General features: G+C 46.3%; 1 protein-coding gene across 1 annotated transcript in view; it reads right to left on the bottom strand.

The window, feature by feature from the left end:
* Positions 1-21,566, bottom strand: part of SYNE2 (spectrin repeat containing nuclear envelope protein 2) — a 289,020-nt gene that overhangs the window by 14,273 nt on the left and 253,181 nt on the right. The window contains 6 exon segments of the mRNA XM_032482160.1: positions 421-558; positions 1,934-2,116; positions 2,450-2,600; positions 3,121-3,308; positions 8,580-8,742; positions 21,199-21,365. Of these exon segments, the coding sequence (XP_032338051.1) occupies positions 421-558; positions 1,934-2,116; positions 2,450-2,600; positions 3,121-3,308; positions 8,580-8,742; positions 21,199-21,365 (990 nt within the window).

The raw sequence follows: 21,566 nt of genomic DNA, 5'->3' as shown, positions 1-21,566 counted from the left end.
ATCTAGCTAAGGAGGAAATTACAGTGTGATTAAAGCGTGATACCGACACGTGTAGCAGTGGGAGAAGAGAGAGCTGTCCCTGGCCCCACTAGTGAGAGTGTCCCTCCTGTTACAGCCTGCAGGTCGCATTCAGACTCGAGCGCTGGAGAAGCAGCATCATACAAAGTTCCGCTTGGAACCTAAAGAGCGTTCTGCCCTTGGATGATTAAAAATGACAAAGAGAACACAGGGCCTCGTTCAGTGACCCCTTGACTGTAAGGAACAGGATCCTTGCTTGTGATAACCCGGCAGTGCACAGGTGGATGCAGTCAGGCCACTCTGATAATGCTGGACTCTGCTCTTGGGGTACTGGGTACTGTACTTGGTCCGCCCCACTGTGCAGAGGGGCCCCCCTGGGGGAGCAGGGGAAGCGGGCCTCACGTTCAGCTGGCGCATCTTGTCATCAGCGTCGCTCTCCGAGAAGTGCTCCACGTTGGTCAGCTGCAGGTCCATCTCCGTCAGCCACACCAGAATGCTCTCCCTGGTCCCCTCGAATTCTTCCCTTTGGTTGGTGAAATGCTGCGAAGGGGGAAGAAAATCATGTTTGTGCTGATGGTGGAACGAGAGCTCAGGCTGACAGCAAGGTCACTCTCAGCAGAAGGGAACAGGGGCCCAGAGTAGCCCCAGGGGCCCACAAGGCGTTCGGCGGGGCAGTGTGGGCTCAGGAGCCTGGGGTCTGGTCCTGGCTGTGCAATACCCACAAAGCCCCTGACTTCTCTGGGTCTCAACACCCTTGTTGGTGGGGGTGTGGGAGTGTTGATCATGATCTCTAAGGTTCTTTCAGCATTTGAAATTCTGTAGTTCTCTGGTCTGACAGCGATTTTCCCACTCTGTCCTTTGAGGAACCACCTCAAAGTCCAGGCCAGGCACGTGCCTATTTTCACCTGTTTGCTTTTTGCAGAAGCTTTTGCTTGACAGGACTTAGTAGCTTTGAGATGGAAAATTATCGCTCTCAGCGTTGAGCCTGGACGAGTGTCCCATTGCCTTTACTGATATAATTCTGAATGTATTTTCTCAAAGAAAGAAGACTCAGATTTATCACCTCTCAGATTACTGCCTCATAGACAGGCAGCTGATGCTCAGACAAACCAGGATTCAGGGCCAAATGAAGGTGTAGGCTGGTCACAGTCAAACCAGCAGGAGATAAAGAAATTAATGCAAGGGGGCTATCTGAAAAGGTGGCCAATTTCTTCCTGAGAGGGTTAAAAAAAAAAAAAAAAGTCCAGGTTTTCACCTTCTTGGAATGGTTTCAAGAACACTCTGCCTTGAGAACAGAAGCAAGGATTAGAATCACTTCCTGTAGCCACAACCCACACCAGTCCTGTCAGTTTACACCTGGACTCACAAAGGGAGATGTACGGTGTCTTCTGCATGACAGAAATCTACAGTGAATGTGTACATCCCAAATTAAACCCATCCTTTGAGGTTAGCGTGCTCTGAAACTGGGAGGATAATCACTGCCCCCAACCTCCACGATCCCTCAGGGTGCAAGAACCAACAGGACACACAAAAGTGGGCAGGCGGGCAAAGTGGGCCTCCTTGCAGGCTAAGAGGTACCTTCACCAGACCCGCTGATGGCAGTGCCTGAGACTCCTCTAATGTGCACACCCTCAGGGGTTACAGATGTCAAAAAAAAGAGATGTGTTTGGTAACACAAACCGTATACCTAGGCTCTGCTCAAGAAACCTGCTCTTTGGCAAATAACTTCTTTAAAAAAAAGAACACTGGCAGCTTGGGTTTAAAGAGAAGGAGGGCTGTGCTGGCGGAATGTTACGACAGCTCAGGCCTCACATGAAATCTTCTATCCGCAGCTTTGTCACAGGCCTGATATCACATGTCAGCCTCCTGCCACCCCCCACAATCTACAAATAACCCGGGACGGAGAGCAGGTTACTCGGAGTCTCCGCAGGATGGCCGTGACCCGCTTCTGGAGGTTGTCCCAGCGCTGGTTGCCCTCGTGCACCATCTGCTTCAGCCTGCTGGCCGAGTCCGTGCGGTTCTCGCGCGCCAGCCGCCGGTACTGCTTGTTGATGAGCTCCAGCTGCGTGAGCCGCTCGTGGATCTGCCGCTGGAAGGCCTGCGGCACAGGGGGCGTCAGCGCCAGAGGCGGCCCTCCCCGACCCCAGACCACCTGCCTTGGTCGGGGCACCCCCAGACTGAACGGCAACAGAGGGCTAACTGCACCGGTTCTGCTGCTGCTGCTGCAGAACAGGCCTCCCAGTTTGCCGCCCGGCGGCCGGCAGGGATGGGTGACCCCCGCAGGGCCGCTGGGGCAGCTGACAGCCGGCTCTGGATGGGGTGTCCTGGCCGCAGATGTGGGGAGCCTGTCCCTTACAGGAAGTCATCTTGGCCATCCCGGACCCGCCATAACCTTGGTTGACAGGAGCATCGGGCAGGGGAGGGTCTTTACCTCAAACCTCTTCAGTTCTTCTTTGGCCACGGTGTACAACACCTCTGAGGAATTCGGGTAGGCCGCTGTCCTCTCTGCTGACTTGAGCCAGTCCTCAAAGCGGGAGTAGTCTTCTAAAAACTTCTGCCACAGCCGCCACGTCTCCTCGATTCTGAGGGGAGGAAAGCAACTCAATATGAGCCATCTATTTCAACCAGAGCGTTCGTGTGGCTTTTTCCCCCTTGACTGGTCCCATCCTCAAGTCCCCTTGTACCGGTGCTAACCCAATGGGAGAGAGACCCGTCTACTGCTTCCAGGAAATAATCTGAGATGTCACTTCTTGGTCAGGACACCCTCCTTGTGGGAGTGCCAGGCTCTCCGAGCTCCTGCTTCATGGAGGTTAACCAAGGGGAGACAGGTGTCTTCTAGTACTTAACGCTGGGACACAGCAGTGCAGTGGCCACCCTCCTTACACCCCGAGACACAGGAGAGCTGGGGAAAGACATGACTCTGATGATACCTTCCTTGAATGATTCCTTTAATGAGCACTGGTCACACCTGCTAAGCCTTCCTTTCTCATACTGGGCACGTCCCCCAGTGAAATGAACAGAAGGGTCACTGTTATGTGGCTCAGAAGGGAACACAGAGTTAGCCGACCACGTGGAAGACATTCAGGGGAGCTTGGTCCTTACTTCATTCTCCGTTCCATCGACATGGCACAAATGTTCCTCCAGCGTCGGTCCAGGCTTCTGGTGGTCTGCTGGATGGAGTCGCACTCGGTCTCGTTGGCACAGGCATCAGAGTCATGCAGGAGGACGTCGCAGATGTTAAACACAGACTCCACTCCTGCGCTGTGCTGCTCAATGTCTCGCTGCAGGTCCTACAACGGTGGAGTAAGAAGCACTGTGAGGTGGCGGTGATGGTGGTGGCATCGAGGGACCTCCACTGCCCACACTCGTCTTCCAGCCCAGGGGGCACAGTTCTGCATGCATTTCTGCCTAGGTCTCTCCCATCTCCGTGTACCCCTATGCTGTAGCACCTGACACAAGGCCCAACTGCCGGCAGCAATGGGGTTGATTTGTTGAACTGTCTACGTGAAGGGCTAGGAGGAGTGGGGGGGTCCCCCCCGACTACAGCCGACTGCCCCAGGCTCCGGGGAAGCAGGAGCTCTCTGCACTACCCCAGCCCAAGGGCCTCCGATTTAGACCTGGCTTTGGCAAAGTCTTCCCTGGCAAACTGACTATCTTTAGCAGAATCTAAAACTTCAGCAACAGGATCTCGTAACCTTTTATGGGTCACAGAATTTTTAAATCTACTAAGACCTCTGTGCCATCTTCACACACAGAGGCCAGCCTACCCCCGCAACTGAAATTGTGCCCGCAGCTGCGTGGTGTCCACAGCCTCCCCGGGGCCCATCCCAGGGCTCCACAGGCCCAGGAGAAAAATGCCGGGTAGGGACTCCACCCTCCAAGTGACAGAGTCTGGCCACGGCTGGAACTTGGGGAAGGGGCAGGGTCTCTGGAATCTTGTTCTGTGATGGTGACAGTGCTACTGATTCAGGAAAAAGAACTTCACCAAGAGAAAATGCAAGGTTGTAGGAAAAAATGGAAAACTGTTTAAGAAGAAACGTGGCCATTTTCAGTCATCACACAGAGCACGTAACGACACAGTGGCAGGGCTAGGGGAGGGCAAGGTGAGGAGCCTGCTTGTTTTTGCCAATCAGGGTGAGCCAGGCTTCTCCCAACATCCAAATTCTGTGACGAGGGACAGGAGACCACACCACTCATCTTATTACCCAATTACATTGCGACACAGCAGAGACCAAGTTAGATAAGCTGCTGCTCACTATAAAAGTTCCCCAGATTCAACAAAGTTCATTTTACAGGAGGGCCACTGTCCACAGAAAGGAAGTTCATTCTAGGTCACCTTAATATTTAATAATTTTGGAGATTACAATTGGATTACTAGACAGGACTAATGTCTTCTTACTTTCCTTCTGATTAATGTGTGATGTGGATCATTCTGTGTCCAGGTGGAAATGAGAGAATAAAATGCAAACATTTAAAAGTTTTAAATCAAGAAGTTCTTAACACAGATCCTAACTGATTAAAAATCAGCACCTCAAAGTTATATTCAGAAAAAAATGTGTTTTGTCACCCTGTATGTCCTGTGGAGAGAGAGATACAAGGTGATTTTCTTAAGCTCTGCAGTGAGTCCTGGACAAGTGCCTGAAATGCTGGGATAGAACCGTCTTCTTAGTGACAGTGGAGGACTAGCTTTATCACTATTAGGTTTAAACACAATTCCAGATTTAAGAATTCCCACTGGTTCATGGGACTGCCACAGGCTTTCCTAATATTGATAAATACCCCTCTTAACTTTTTTGTCAAAATAATAAGGAACCTTAACGCTGGTGCTAAGTGAGTAATACTGACAATTTTAATTGGTACCAATTTTAACAGGTATCAGTTGAAAAGTGGTACCTGCCCCTGACCTCACCTGGTGAGGCTGGGCAGGAGCCGGAGGAGAAGCACTGAGAAAGTCTAGTCTATGGATCAACATGAGTGTCATGCATCTTAACAGGCTCTTTGCAGTCACTCTACATTATTTACTCAGCTTACATCGAATAAAACAGCTCCAGAAAACTGATTAATATAAAGTGTGAACGAGAACAAGAAATGAGCTCTATGATCATTGATATAAGATTATCCACATCTTGGTTAAAAAGGAGTCCAAAGGTTTTCAAAATTTCCAAAAGAAACTTCTAAAACACCACAGAATGGCCCACTGATACTGTAGCACGCACTAGTTACTCTGTAAAACACAAAGTGATGGACCATATTTAAAAACACAAACCACTTATGTGCTGAACAAGTGACATTTTACAAACTGAAATGATCCTACCACTAGCACCCATGGAGGCACGCGTGTGCGCACTGACTGGATTTCAAAACTGTTCCAATGCAGAGACAAGCTGGACTTAAGAAAAAACAAAACAACATGAAAGACTTTTTTCTCAACGGTTCTGGAAGCACGGGCTCCTCTTTTTTTGTTTTTCTGCTCCTGAGCAGGTGACACAGAGCAATGAAGCTGGGAAAGAGCTAAAGGAAGTTGGGCGGGGGGTGGGGGAGGCAATGGGGACAGATTGGGGGAGACAGGAAATTAGAGCTGAGAATGCAGCCAGGAAGAATGAGAATACAAAAGGAACTAGAAAAATAAGATAAAGAGGGAAAAGAAGAAAACCATGTGGTGCGTTGTGGGGCCCCAGAATGTCTCCACGGGAGGGGCTAGGGGTGGCAAGCAAGTCCAGCGGGGTGGTCTTGGGGAGTGGTCTGGGGAGTTGGCATGAAGCTGAGTTGGCCCAGTTGGGGGTACTGGTAATTACAGGGTGTGGGGGTGGCCACCTGTGTCCAGCCGCCATCAGGCACCCTCAGAGAATCAGGACACCCAAAGAAAACAGGAGAGAGATGCTGGAGACAGTGAAAGTGGTTCAGGGTTTTCAGGGTCACAGAGGTTGCCACCACTTCCTTTGCATTTTGAAGACAATATATTCTACAGGAATAAGAATATAATCCTTATTAGCCTAAGGAGTGTCACATAAAGAAGAGAAGAACAAAAGACTTTTATAAGGCCGACTCCTTCTGCACCAGGCCCCTGAGGGCATCAGAATGAAGGTCCAGGGACTTCACCACTCTTAATCACTTTTGGGGCCTGAGGGCATTTGCAGAAGACACTACTAGGTGATCCCCAGTGTTTGGGTCTTATTTCTGGAAGCAATAAGCAACTCATTATATTTAAATCAGAGACAGAAACATAGGTAAGGTTTTTTTTTTTCAAATGGCTCACACACAATTTTTTGTGTGACACATTTCCTGTTTTTAGTGGAGCATTTAAGGTCTGGGTTTAGTTATAACTTTGTTTTTACAATAAAAATACTAAAGGTTTCCTCAGGACATCTGTAGTAGGCAGAATACTGGCACACCCCAGCGAGGTCCACGTCCTCATCCCCAGCACTTGTGACTATGCTAGGTGACATGGCAAAGGAGAATTAAGCTTGCCAATCAGCTGACCTTAAAATAGGGAGATTATCCTGGATTAGCTGGGTGGGCCCAATGGGTCCTTGAAAGTAGAAGAAGAGTCAATCAGAGGGAGGAGCGACTATGGAAGAAAGGCCCAGGGAAATGCAGCATTGCTGGCTTTGCAGATGGAGGAAGGAGACCATGGACCAGGAAACGTGGGTGACCTCTAGGACTTCAAGGCAAAGAAATGGATTCTCCCCGAGAGCCTCCAGTAAGGAATCTGGCCCTGCTGACATGTGACCTCAGCCCTGTGTCTGATATCTGACCTCCGGAATTATAAGATGATAAATTTGTATAAAGCTGCTAACCTCTGGTGATTTGTGACAGTGGCAATACAAAACTAATACAACATCTAATTTCTTTACAGCAACGGTCATCCTGAACACGAACTCCATAATTTTTTTTTGTAACCAAGGGGTAAGGATTCCAAAATGGTGATTCTGAATTCTATAAAGAGGAAACCTTCAAATCATGATACCAGACTGAAATATATACCATTTCAGTACTGGAACAAACACAGCCAAGAGAATGGCAGCAGCTCCAAACTGTACATTTTGGGGAATAAATTCCCTGCAAATTAATGATAAAATGTTAACAGATGTTCTTAGTCCCTGCCAACAGTCAGTCATTCTTGAAGAGGAAAAATGTTGTCAGCTTCTATTCTGTTTACCTGAAAGAACTCACCAGTCAGGGTAAATAATTATTTGCAAGGCTTTGTCTATTAAGAGGCTGTTCAAGAAATTCAACCTAATGGGTCAATCTTGTAAATAAAGCTGATAATGTTCAGTAGCTGTGATTCTACTGATAAGGGCATTAAAATCTCTGTAATGTCCATTAACGTGGTAGTTATATCAATATTCATTTCTCTACAAAGCAAAGACAGAATTTAGACGACCTCAGTGAAAAAGACATACTTGAATTTCTGAGGCTAAGTGGAAAAACCAGTATTTTTACTTTGCAGCATGGCTAAGTCATACTAGCTTGAAAATCAGAGAAGAGGCATTATTTAAACAGTAATTGTAACAGGATTAAATAAAGATCTAAGTTGAGAGTAATATCGAAAACTTAGCTCTCTTTCGTGGTAGCATGAGATGTTACTTACTACCGTGAGAAGGACCGATCTGAACTCAAGAGAATTTACCATCAAGGAGTGGCCTTCTGGCCTTGATGATAATCTGATGAAAAAGGTTCAGCCCCTAGCTCTGTCTCCAAGCAGCTGTGACATGTAGGTGAATCTCTCCTGCTGTGCTGACAGACAACAAACAGCAAGGTTTTGGAGGTAATGTGAAGAAAGCAGTACACGTCTGAGAACCTGGTGACCACATGCTTATATGGTTAAAACATAAACTGCTCACAGGACTGAGGAAATCAAGTGAAGGAAAGCCACTAAGAGAATAAAGTAAAATTAACTATTTTAAAAATAAAGACAAGCTCAGGCACCACATATGAGAATGAACAGGCGAACATGAGCCCATGGAGGGCAGGAGAGTGGATCTGTTAAGTTAGATCAAAGAGCACCCACCAGGTTAGGTGGCAGCACCCAGTGAAGTTTCCAAGGTTGGCTAAAAGGGTACGTAACTGATGACAGAGATGCACAGAACATTGCAGGAGAGGCTTCCTATGCTACGGGTCCAAGTATGCACCCTTTTTTTGAAGCTCTTAACAGACACATCAGGTATTGTCCCCATGAAAACCTTCTTTGGTTAGAAAAATTATTTTTCTTTCAATTCATTGCCTTCTAAAACTACATTAACAAAAACAAAACAAAGATCAAAGTTAGGAAAATACAAAATAAAAGACCCTGTTTATCACTAAGATTAATGTCTGCATCTTAAAATTACTCCAAGTATTTCCCAAAGAGCTACGTAAATGGTTGTGGTGGGGTGGGCACTTCAGAGACGGATGCCTCACACCCCCGAGAACATGGGAAAGGTGGTCAACTTTCTTTAGAAAAGACAAACCAGTATCATGACACGTGAACCTGCTAAAACACACAGCCAGTGCGGGGAGGGTCTGAGCTGGCGGAGACTGTGCACTGCAACGCTCTGACAAAGCCCACTTCTCACTCCCACCTGCTGTTCGGCGAGCCTCTTCTGGATCTCTTGATCATCACAGACGTCATAAACCACGGGCTTAGAAAGCTCGGACTCGATCCGAGCCAACCAGGTGCGAAGGTTGCTCATGTTTTTGTCTAACTGCTGAATAAAAGCAAAGGTCTCCTTCAGCTTCTTCACCCTAAACACATTTGCAGGATAAAAAGACATGGAAAACAAAAGCAGAATGTTTAGTGGTGAGCAGAACGCACCCACAGGCGTGCTGGAGGGTAAAAAGTAATCTTTGTTGGTAACTGATTTTTACAGCAGGGACAACACTCCTGTCCCCAGATAAGAGTTTTCACAAAACATGGGACACTACAAAATTGCTGTTCTGGTAGATTTTTCAGATGGATTAAGAGTTAATCTACCCAAGCATATGTGAAGTTCTGTCATTCCCAGGGTGGGACCCTTGAGACCCAGAACAACTTTCTGGGGCACCAGAGGAGACAAGAGATGCCATTTCTTTCTTTTCAGGTTAAGATAACCACACGTGGCACCTGTCCAGTTTCCATCCTGGGTACGCTCGAGATCGCAGCAGCCAGGGACCTTCTCTGATGGGTAAACATGTTACACGCCTGATTCACCAGTGGTATTTGGTCCATGATGCTTCTCATGGGACCTTCCTCCTGAGCAAGTACAGAGCACATGCCAAACCCCACCACGGCCAGTCTGAGGGACTGCGGGTGCCACACGCACAGACGCAGCCGATGATGGCGCAGCTGTGTCAGCCAAAAAAGGGAGGGGGGGCACAGTTCACCTGCAAGAACCGCTCCACCTCCACCTACCTCAGCAGTCCGCCTGACTCGGCATGGAGAGGATCTGAACTAACGCGCACGGTGTCAGCGCACAGAGAGCTCATGCGCACTCACGTGAATGTGCTGCCAAGGGGACATGATGCAGGGGCTGAGAGAAAACGATCTCCATACAGATCCCGAAAGAAAAGGAGAAAATCCTCAAGTAGAGCAAAGGAAGGCTTGTTCTGGTCACCGGTGGACTTTTTAGTTAATCCTAGAGACTGGAAGTAATGCCTCCAACAGAAAGTTCCCACTTATCAATCCTCACATTACGAGGTGTTGTCAGAACTGCACCCCACAGCATTGGGAAGAGAAAGGGGGCGCTGACCCTAACTCAGGATGTGTGCCGCCCATCCCACACTGCCATCTCTTCCTCGACTGCCTGTGAATGGCTTCCTGCCGCCCTCCTCACCCCTCTACCAGCCTTTGGTTCTGGAGCTAAAGTGTACAGCGCATCTGATCCTCACCCTAACCCTTCCACAGGCCTCACCCTGCCCTGCCCTCCGCAAAGCAGCCCCCTTCCCTCCTCCTGGAGCCCCTGCCCCTGCTCTCCGAGATGAGCGGGGCCTCCGTGCCCACATGCCCCCTCAGTGCTCCAGCTTGATGTGACTCCGCATCCCTCATCCACGGTGTGGCATCAGGACAGAGCCCATACCCACCTGGCCACATGGGGCTTGCATTAGTACACCCTCCCCCACCCTGTCTGGTGGGCAGGAGCTGTCAATAAACATCTGGTAAATTAAATAATAAGTATGAGCTATGATGCTGTTATTTCAGTAAACCACAGAGTTGTGTGTGTTTTGTTGTTATTATTTTTTTGCCTCCTACTATTGACGAGATCAACCCTGGGGGCTGACTTCTAGCTTCAGCTCTATTTCCAGCCAGCCTTCTGATTTAGGGAAAAATCCTTCTACTTTAACCCTTCGTCTCCAGTAGGTCTCTGAGGTCCCTCCAGCTTCAGGGAGGTGGTAGCATCAGGGAGGTGATACTCAGGTCAGAGCTCTGGAGGTGAGCAGACCCAGGTCTCAGTCCCACTGTACCATCTATAAGCTGAGTACCCAGCAAGGAACCTAACATTCCTGACTCCATCTCCTTCTTATCTGCAAATTATCCACCTTACAGTTAATTGTTGAGTCGAAAACAAGAGGATGCATGTAAAGAATTTGACGTACAGTAAGCACTCAGTATAACACTAGCTTTTATTATTGCTGATTTTGACCACACAATTCTACAAATAACACCTCATTTATACAGCACTGGACCTCACACAGTCCTTTTCTAAGTATTTTATCCTCAACAGCGCCATGAGATAGGCAAACTTGGAAGGAGGCCGTGGAGCCTGGTGGGGAAGAGCCAGACTTTGCGGTCAGGGTCTGGGTTTGAATTCTGGTTCTGTTTAACCTCACCTGTAAAATGGTGTCCACAGCAGTACTTTCCTTCACTGGGTGGCTGAGGGGGCTGAATGAGATACAAACTCATGAAAGGCACTGGGCACTGTGCCTAACAGAGATAAATGCCCAGAAACTGTGGTCACAATGATTTTAAGGAGGTATATTTTCCAAATTATATTCCTCCTCAAATACCACAAAGAGAAGTTTCCTTCAAAGCCACAAGATGATTTATTAAAAAGGAAGTAACAGAATCTGGGGCCAGGCATGGATGCAGCTGTAACCTAGATCCCTGCCCTTTGTTCCCATGGCTTTAGAGGTACACCTTCCTCACCCCAATGTCTTGTCACCTTACGTGCCCAGGGACCAGAAAGAACACTACAGATAATGCCAGAGTAGTGGGGAACCCCAGGACCCATGGGACGAAGTCTTCCATGCAGTTTGCAAGGGGCTGCCTTCCTGGGAGGCTCTGGCTCTCTAGGAAGAACCCTGCCCTGAGAGCTTCCTGGGGGTGGGGGGAGAGGAGCTCAGGCCAGCAGCCTCTGCACAGCTCTCCTGCTTCCTGCTCCCCCTACCTCCTCCTAGAATGGCAGCCCTCACTGCTTCATCCAGCACCTGATCCTATTCCAGCATACGGATCTCAACCTCTTTATTTTAAAAAGAAGAGGGCTAGAACACAATTTTTTACATGAAGGGAGTTAACAAGTAATAAAATAACCTGGGTGCAGAAATACTGAGATGCACTGATCCTGAATCCTGTTAATCCCAAGGGTGAGGTGCATAGTAAGCAGAGGGGGAAGTATAGAGAAGGTGGACGAATAATTTGCTTGGCTTCCCCAGGACCATGGAACTCCAGGCCAGTGGTGTCCAAAATGTGGTCCTCAAGATAAACCAATGGGGTGGGAATAAAATATTAGACTTTCTATGGTTAGCCCATCCTTTTAAAATTTCTGCATTGGGTATGCTTTATAATTCACAGACTTCATTACTAAAATGGAACATACATGGAACATGCTGACATCTCTATGTGCCAGGCTTGCTGTGTTTTATCTCTGTTAGCAACTCATTTAATCCTTACAACAGTGCTGTGAGATCAGAATAGTGATATCTCCATTTGACAGATGGAATCACCGAGGCAATGAGATGAAATAGTTTACCACAGTCACATGGTCATTAATTAAATGGCAGAGGCAGGATTCCAACCTGGGCAATCTGGCTGGAGCTGCTGTCTTAAGCACTTCTCTCATGTCATCTCCTGCATATGCTAATGTGTGCATGTTGAGGGGACCTGATAGTTTCCACTGCTGTCAGGGAACATGATCAGGAGTCTAGACCAACGGCTCCAGGACACACCAGGGGGTAGGAGTCCATCCACCAAGTGCTGCATTTGGGGTACCCACTTTGCCTCTCCATGATTTCCCTTCAATAACCACTGGCTTTGTCCTGGGTCCTGTGCAGGTCCTGAGGATTCAAACATAACTTATTCCCAAAGAGCTCACTATATAATTTAGATCTTAATTTAGATATCATAATACAATATAGGAGGTGCTCGATAAATATCTTCTGAATGAGTACATGACATTCACTCACACCTTCGAACCTGTCTTTTTCATAAAAGAGGTGGTCATACTTTATTTTAAAGGCAAGAGGTAAAGATCAGAGCACCTCTGAGCCATCTTGCCACCAACAATTTGGTGTCACACTATGAGCCACGCATGCTCCTACACCTTTGTTCCATACTGGACAAGTGAAGTACTTACAAACAAGCACACACACCACATGCACACCTAGGGCTTAATTAAAGAGGAAGAGAGGGTAGGTGGGAAAGAAAAGGTCACCAAGAAGCTACAAAACATTCACCCAATCAGGACTTAACCTGCTTCTATATCCCAACCTCTTACTGAAAGCATCACATCCCAAAAGGCCCAGTGGTACAAAGAAATTGCACCAGATAATCACACGTTACCACTCACTCAGAACTGTCAGATGCACTGCTGAGTCTGTAAGGTTCTATTCTGCACAGACACTAATCTGATTATCTAATTTCCCAGGTCAGGAGCACACATCATTTGCCAACTCAGGCAACCTACCTTTGAATTAGGCCTTGTTAATATTGCTCTTGGAAAATTTTAAATCTCAAGTTAATATTGGGAAACAAGGAAACCTATTCAGAAACCAGACTGTTGGCACAGGGAAGCAAGTACAATTCTGCATGACATCAACCACCAAGGCCGTGTAAGTAGCTCACTATCTCTGCACTGGCCCATGCTTCCCCCAGGGGTGCTAGAATAATACTAATTACACATATATTTCAACAAATCCTATTTTGCCAGAAAAAATCAGCATGATTCCCTGAGCTAGTTCTGAGGATGGCAAAAACAAAATATTTAGGTGCAACGGGGGAAGTTTTTCACTTGTGTGGACTATTAGAAGGCCTGAATAAAACCAAAACATTTTTCTATGAAATCAAACAAAATAAGAATTTTGCCAAAGAGGAGCTATGAACTATAAAGTCTTTTGTGGGGACTGTGGGTAGAAATGCAGAAAATAATCAAGGTGAATAAAGTTTTTCCTTTATCTTTAGCTAACGATGGATCAGTAATTTAATACTTACGAACCAAGCTCTCCCTTCAAAACAAAAATCAAGCCAGGTTGGTATCATTCCATGTATCAGGCCTAAGTCTTACAACGTATGATGGAGGCTTTAAATATAAATTCCTGTATATGGAATGGTTTACATTTCAGTTCTATTCTCTACTCACTAAAGGGTCAACAGTTGAATTACAAAGGCCCTGGACCAGCATAAGTTTAAAAAATTCCTATGCTAATGTGGACAGCATAGCTTAAAAAAATACGAAGGAAAACTGAGATGGTTGAAGCATCTGAATTTGTATTGAAACAAACAGATACTCAGACCTGTAGGCAGCTGTCAGTTGCTAAAAACACTGTACAAATTGCGCACAATTGCATCTTTGTAAATGACTAACCGTCTTTACAGTAAGATAATCAGTTACTACAAGATCTTGAAGCCCTGATTTGAGGGCACCGACATGACAATACATTTGAGCTAATCGCCTCTTTGAAGCATTTATGTCGCCGGAGGACTTCCATTTTCCGCACAGCATAATCACTTCTCTCCCCTGCTTGTCAAAGACTGGCTGCAGACACCACACGCATGCTGACACTGGGGAAGAACCCATCCCCCGATGGCTGAGCGCACGCACTCCGTAGCCACCATCTCATCTGTAATTTCTATTGTAACCAACATGAGAGCGCGAGACAGCGAGACACAGAGACAGCAGCCAGCCGCCCCTCATATGCAGAGCTGATGGCTGAAATGGCACTTACTGTTGATGAGAAAAAATCATTCCTTAGGTTGGGCGAAACCTCCAAGTTCCCGGCTGCACCTCCACCTCCCGGGGACGCGGCGGCCCCTCCCCCGCCCGGCGCCGCTCCATTCACTGGTTCAGCATCTTCCGCAGGCCGCCCTCCCGCCGGCTCCCGTGGGCACGGCTCGCCCGCCGCCGCAGAGCAGTGCCCATGGGCAAGGAAGAGACTTGCTTCTGTGCTAACTGCAATTTTTTAATCTCAGTTTTCTCCCTTCCAATAAACAAATATCTCTAGCTCTTGCCTCTCTGACACGACACACACACACGTCTTTGTTCTGACGCTACAGGACTGCAATGCTGGAGAAAGAAAGTCCCAGTGTTATCTTGGCTATGGGTTATTTATGAAGTGCTATAAACCCAGGGAAGAAACATTTAGATTTGGGGCACGGAAAAGAAGATTTCTGTTCTTGTCAAATTAAATGTCTCTGTTTCAGGTTTAAAAGCAATGGTGAAATCTGAAGTCCCTAAGTCCAACAGGAGTGCCTTCCTCCTTTCCTCCCAAAGAAGAAATTTCCCCGGGAGGTTTTCTGCCCCACCTTTTTAGACCTGTGCATCCTGGCTTAGGAGGGGCAGAGAGTTCACTTGGTCCATTCCTTAGCTTTTTTTTTTTTTTCCAGAAAAAATTCTATCTTGTAGTACAAATGGAGTTCAAGACTTTGTAGAGGAAGAAATTTTGCAGTTTCCCTTGCTAGCTCCTCCTAGGGTTTACCATAATGTATCTGAGAATTCCTCCAAAAAGGAAAAAAAAAAAGAATATTCCTCCACATCCCTAAATACTGTTCTCTATGTGATCCTGAGTGGCTCTGCTTAGCAGTGCACCCTCGGTTTGTGTCCAAGCCCCTTTTAGGCTCAGTCTCAGCCTTATTTGAAGACTTGATGATACTGGTCATTTCTCATGGGCCCTTAAAGCCCAATGTTTAGTCATTATTACATCTCCACCTTGAAACACAGCAAGCACATTTTAGACCAGTGAAATTAGGAATACAGATTTGGAAATAGTTCTCCCCAAATGCAGCATCTGACCAGCTTGGGTCCACATGCTTGGCTGTCCCTGGTGACCCCAAGGCACAGTACATGGGACCTGCCTGATGCTGGACACCAGGCTATTGACTGCTCACTGCCCTGTGATGGCTGCTGTCTTTTTGGGGAAGCTCCTCGACCCTTGGGAAGGCACTTCTGCAGGGCTCGGGGACAGCAGTCATCTGCTCCAGAGGTAGACTGATGGGGCCAATGAGAAGGAAAAAGGAAAGTAGGGAGGCCGACCTCACATTTAGCTCTCCCTATGCTAAAAACCTGTAAGTCCTTCCAGTCCTACTGGATCAGGCAAGCTGCTAAGACCAGAACAAGTCAACTCTATGACTAGCAGCATTGTTTGGTCTTCCAGAATAACCTTGAGAAAATACAGATAAAGGAAGAGCAATGAAAAACGTATCAGTTTAAAAAGGCACATATCTCCCTGCTCATTCTTCAAGGGATGGAAAAACAATCTTAACACATGGTTGCCATGGTAATAACTGCTGAGTGTAAATGACAACATTTTAATTGCTACTCTTGTAAAGCAGGTGGGCTTTTCATATTGGTAGGTAAAATGTGAAAATTACACTTGGTTAAAAAGTTTTTTCATAGACTTGATCCTTCTGATAGCGAGAGAGCTATCTAGTCTAAAGAGGAAGGGACCATATGGTAGTATGTCCGAGTACATCCTTCCTTCATAACGTCAGCTTAAGGATGCCAAGTCCATCAATGATGCTACCCTCAAAAAGAAATTAGTAGAAAGGTAGTAACAATCATGACTTTTTTTTTTTTTTAAGGAAAAAAAGCTCCCATATTCCTTTTTCCACAATTAACATTTAGAAAATACACATTAAAAAAAAATAAATCACTGATGATGCCAACCCCAACAGATGCCAGTGTAAATGCTCTGAGGTATGTCTTTCCACTGAGCTGTCTTGTGTTTCAGGCACTGAAAGCTGTGACTAGATCATTCTCACAGGCTGCTACAAAGAGTCTTTAAAAAAGGGCCCCCCAACCCCATGTCCCTGAAGAGGCTCTGCCAAGACAAACAACCAGACAGAGTCACTCACTGAGGACACAGGGCCCCTGTGTCATGGGGCACAGCAGAGGCTGTGATGAATGAAATGGGGAGGGGATTTGGGGAAACAAAAGGATATGGATTTTTAAGGAGTTCAACTATTGTGATTTTGAAATCAAAAGTAGGTGAGATTATGTGTTGAGCTGAGGCTTTCTTTGGCATCAGTCCCATTGAAGGGACGATGACCAGGGAACCTCTTTGCAGAGCTGTGGTCTGTGCTGAAACAAGTCAACTTCGCATCCTTTGGCCCATCACCCATCACCCTGGGTCTAAACTATTCTTCTTAATAGATAACTTAGCTTTCTCTAAAACCCAGACTCACACATATCGGTAGTTCTGCAAAACGACTTCTGTGACTTAGCCATCTCTCCTGCGTTCAGGTTTCTCTGGGTCACTTTTCAAAGATACTATCTAAGAAAATATGGGGAAGAGAAAGAGCCAACAGCTACAATGAAAAAAATTAACTTTTCATTTAATCTGTCCATAAGCATAGTAGGATACACTTAATATTTGTCATCAAATCAGACTGGGTTCCAGAATAATCACACCATTCCCAAAAAACATACAGCGCTCCAAATGGGCTTTCTGTTGAAGAAATTAATAGCGTGTTTTATAAGAGTTCAGATGACATAAATCTAAGAAGCTGCCCAAGGGCCCACGAGAAATGCTAAAAGCTCCTGTGGCAATTCAATGGAGAGCAAGTTCTGTGAATTTTAATGCCAACATGAGGGACTGTGTGACCTTATGCGAGGAAGTCAGCATTAAGACTGACATAGGCACCCCAACCCCCTCGATTATTTGGTTATTTTAGGAGATGTGTCCTTTAGATTCTTTGCTTTAAGGCTTTTAGAGAAGCTGGAAAACATTTTACAAGCAGAGGGAAAGCAGTGCTTTGGGTCCTAGCACCACCGCCACCCATCACACAGCCACACCGCACTGGAGGCCAACAGCGCATGTGCAGGGACACAGCCATAGCTATCCCGGTGCTCTTTCATCCAGGACCTTGTACAGTTTAACAAGCAAACAGGCTCGCAGAGGCCACAAGACTTGGTCATGGTAAGTGGCAAATCCACCATGTCACCTCACCCTGCTGCTGGCTCTAGCTGTGTCCCCTGGGCCAGCACCATTGGCAACACCTGGCACTCTAATGTTAGAAATGCACATTCTTGGCCCCACCCAGACCCACGGAATCAGCAGCTCGGCGGGGGGGGGGGGGGGGTCGGGTCCAGCCATTCATGTTCTCATGAGCTTTCCAGGGAGTCCGATGCATGTTTGAGAACCACTGCTCTAGAGTAGACAGTAAAGACTATATTGAGTTCTAGGTTTTAGAAAATTCTAATAACCACTTTGAAAAAGTCTCAAAGCTGCCAAGTGCTCTTCTGATGCATGGTACAGGGGGACAGAAAGACCCTGGCTCCGGCCCAGCCTGTGCAGAGCTTCTTCTGCCCCTGGCTCAGTTATTTACCCTCTCTGAACTGCCACATCCTTCTCTGTGAAATGGAGAATACTGATCTTGTAGGGTTGTTGCAAGAATGAGATGAAATAATACAGAAAAATAAACAACACTGGTTTCTTCCCCTATCTACCTCATAATGGAGCCTACTGCCTGAAATGATCAGTAAACTTAATGTGCATTTAAGTAACCCTGTCCTCCATGTTTTAACAATTCTTTAAAATTTACCTCTATATTGCTGACAATGAACCCAAAACAATAGGCCTTTTTCCATTTTTTTTTCCCTTCCAGTGAATTAAACCTGATTTACTGAGATCTTGGACTTCTGAACACCATTCCCAGCCTTGAAGTTAAAGGCTTGTAGTTAAAATCTTGAAGTCATGAAGCTCAGTACCTGTACAGGGTATTCCTCCAAATCTTACCATTTTTAAAGAGAGATGCTGTCCCTGCCACAGGAGTGAAGCAGCACAATACTGTGAGCAGGACAGAGTGGTTAAATGGTGTCTAGAATTCTTTGGCCAAATGAGGCCATTAGTGTATCCTGCAGGGCTGCAGGTTCTGGTCGGTGTGGTTCAAATTCTGCAGACTGTGCCCCCCTGCTTTCCCGATGGTGATGTGATCAGCGTCAGAGATTAGACGAGGAACTGATTCTACAGGAGGCCAATTTATGGTAGGTCCAAGTTTGCTGCCTCAAACCACAGATTCACCGGAAGTATAAACTCAACTGGGATTTTCCTTGACTGTCTGCCATCTGTCTCAGCCTGGCCTTTGCTTTAAGGTAAAATAAATTATTCCCTCACTATTCCCTCAGCTTTGAAGGGATTAGGGTCTCAATATGATCTACTCATTTCAAGGTAACAAACTAGACGGATCTGGGGTAGCAGGGAGGCAATACAACTGTCTGAGTTCAAGTCCTGGTTGCCTCATGTGCTGGTAATGCAACTGTGGGCAAGTTACTTAACTTCAGTGCCTCGGTTTCCTCATCTGTAAAAATGGGATAATGCTACCTACCTTTCCGAATTACAATGATTAAGTGAAATCATACATAAAAAGCACATTGTTAAGAACATAGCCAGTGGCCAATATATTTGCTATTATTTCAACTCCTTATTTTGCCAGCTACTCCTTCCAAAAAGACCGCTGAAATTTCACCTGCTTTTTTTTTTTCCCCTCTTTCCCACCAAGGAATTGGCTAAAGACAGGTAGCCAGAGAGGAGGGAGGAAAGCAAATAGCCTGTTAAACTGAAGTGACATCACCAAAGCACAAATGATTAAGAATGAATCAGCACTCAGGTCTTCAGGAAGCATCATGTACATCCTGCTCCCAAATGACCTAAGAACAGGCATGATGTCCTTATCCCCTTGGCCAGTGCCCGGTGCCCAAGAAGACTTAGAAGACAAAGACAGTGATGACAAAGACACATCAGACACAATTTACCCAACAGAAATGATCACATTCATACATACTGGAACATTCGTTCATTTCAACAGATACCTGAAGCACTGTTCTAAGTGCTAGAAATAAGATAGACTCTGGTCTCACAGAGGAAAGACCTCTCACTATTAGACATAACCGAGGGAATCCTCTTTCACTCAACCAGTGTGCTACTTAGGGTCTTAGGGAAAGACAATGATAATAACCACTGGATAAATGCTGGCTCCCATATGCTGGTCGTGGGCCAAACGCAAGACATGTGTTACACATCCTCAGACATAAGTGGTGCTGTTAGACACAGTTTGCAAATTTTGAAACTGAGGCTTAGAAAGGATAAATCACTCCTTAAGTTTCCACGGTAAGTGGTAAAGTCAGGACTGGCTCAAAATCTGTGCTCTTAATCCTTACTTGGGTCACCACCATGGATTTCCATAGACTCTTTTTTTCAACTGGCAGTAAAGAGATTTTGAATTCAGCCCAGCTGAGGCTGCCAGCAAAGTCACCCTAATATTAGTCTTCAACAGACCCTTCACAGCTGAAGAACCATGAACGACTTAGACTTTGTTTAGGAGGCCATGTCTTGAGTTGAGATTTAAGCTCTTCTAAGACTCAGCCCCAACCTACCTTTCTAAAAGCTTCATCTCCTGCACTTGAGCCAATGAAGCTTCTTGTAACAAGTTTTCTATACTGCTCTACCCTGTACCTTTTTGCTTACAACGTACATTTCTCCTTCTCGGCCACCCGTTGCACTCGAGTCCTAACCCCTAATTTAGGACCATCTGGGAACACCTCTCTTCTATGAGGCTCTTCCCAATCCCCACCCCCACTGCAGGAAGATGAGCTCTGAAGCCATTTGGCTTTACAGCTGCTCAGATGCCTGCTCCCATTAATAAAACTGACTCATCTTACTTCCTGTCTGTAATTCTCATAGCACTTATCCTGGTGCCTCTGCTGACTGAATCAGGTTCGCTTAATGCTTACAGTCAACAGCGAGGTAAAAGAGACACCAAATTATTGAGAGTATTTTATTTTCAGTATTCCCCAGTTCATTTACCTTACAGGTTTCTCCTGTGCAGTCCACATATCATAAGTGTTCAAAACAGCTGAGCATTATTATGTAAAAGACTCACTCGGCCAGTGGAAACAAAGCCGCATGAATGGCCCGAAAGCCAAGTGACTGCTCTTTGTGTACCAGGTTACAACTGACAAATACTTTGGTCGGGGTCTGTCTTTGGACAGAGGATTTGAACACAGGACATTTCAAAGCTTTGAGTAGCTTTGTCATCATTTCATGAAGAGAGATAAAATGATCAGTCTTGTTCCTGATATGCACTAGAGAGCTTTGATTTATAGTCACAGCCCTGCCTCCCTGGTCCACACCTGAGGACCAGATGCCCACTGGGGACCGGGCACACCTAGCACACACCTCCAGAGAAGCTGGGACTTGGGTGTGCCAAGCCCCTGTGGGTGGGGGCAGGGGGCGGTCAGGGACCTCCAGAAGCAGCATCTGGAAATCAGGCCTGTGCCCTTGACCTGCTTGCACTTGCCACACACAAGCAGAAACAGACAGGCCTGGTTTCATCTGGGGGACACGGGAATCTAAGGCAGTATTAGAATTTCTAAATAATACCCCTTCAGGGGGGAGGCTATAGCTCAGTGGTAGACTGCGTGCTTAGCATGCATGAGGTCCTGGGTTCAAGCCCCAGCACCTCTGTTAAAATAAATTAATAAACAAACCTAATTACCCCCCCCACACAAAAAAAAACCCCAAAATAATAAATAATACCTCTTCAAGGACCAACTCTCATTAAACCTAGTCTAACTCATGTGAAATCTTCAGTTTAAAGAAAAAAATATTAAAGTGAAACGTATTAAAATATAATCTTCCTATTGTGTTGAAATAAGAATTTCCACTCTTTTGTACCAAACCTTGCCTCTCTCTACCTGTACGTTTGTAAAAGCGCCGGATTACCCCCTAGGAAGACTGGGCTGTTTTGAGATCTGTATCCAGGGAGCAGGAATCGATGGTTAGGCCATTTCTTACCTGGATCCAATGACGTCAAAAAGGTGCTGCCAACGGTCATTGATTTTGTGCAGCTTGTCATCAATCTCAGCTGCTCTTGTCTTGTTGCTGGCCTTGATGAGACGGTCACCCATTTGCTTTAACTGTAGCTTGTTTTCAGTGAACAAATTTATTTCCTCCATGCAGTCCTGGCAGAGGCACCAAAACACAAAGATGGAATCACCACCCAAAATTCGTCTCTTTGCCAGCTATATACACACAGTTGTGCCTCCTGAAATTTTTCAAAAAATAAAAACACTTCTCACACCCATTAGTGCAGCTCCCCAGTGAGCAGCTAAAGACTCAAATGATGCTCACTGAGTGCACGTGCAATATAGCAGGCAGTAGTT

This window comes from Camelus ferus, chromosome 6, assembly GCF_009834535.1.
Source record: "Camelus ferus isolate YT-003-E chromosome 6, BCGSAC_Cfer_1.0, whole genome shotgun sequence".
NCBI lineage: Eukaryota > Metazoa > Chordata > Mammalia > Artiodactyla > Camelidae > Camelus > Camelus ferus.
This window is presented reverse-complemented; position numbering and strand designations above follow the sequence as displayed.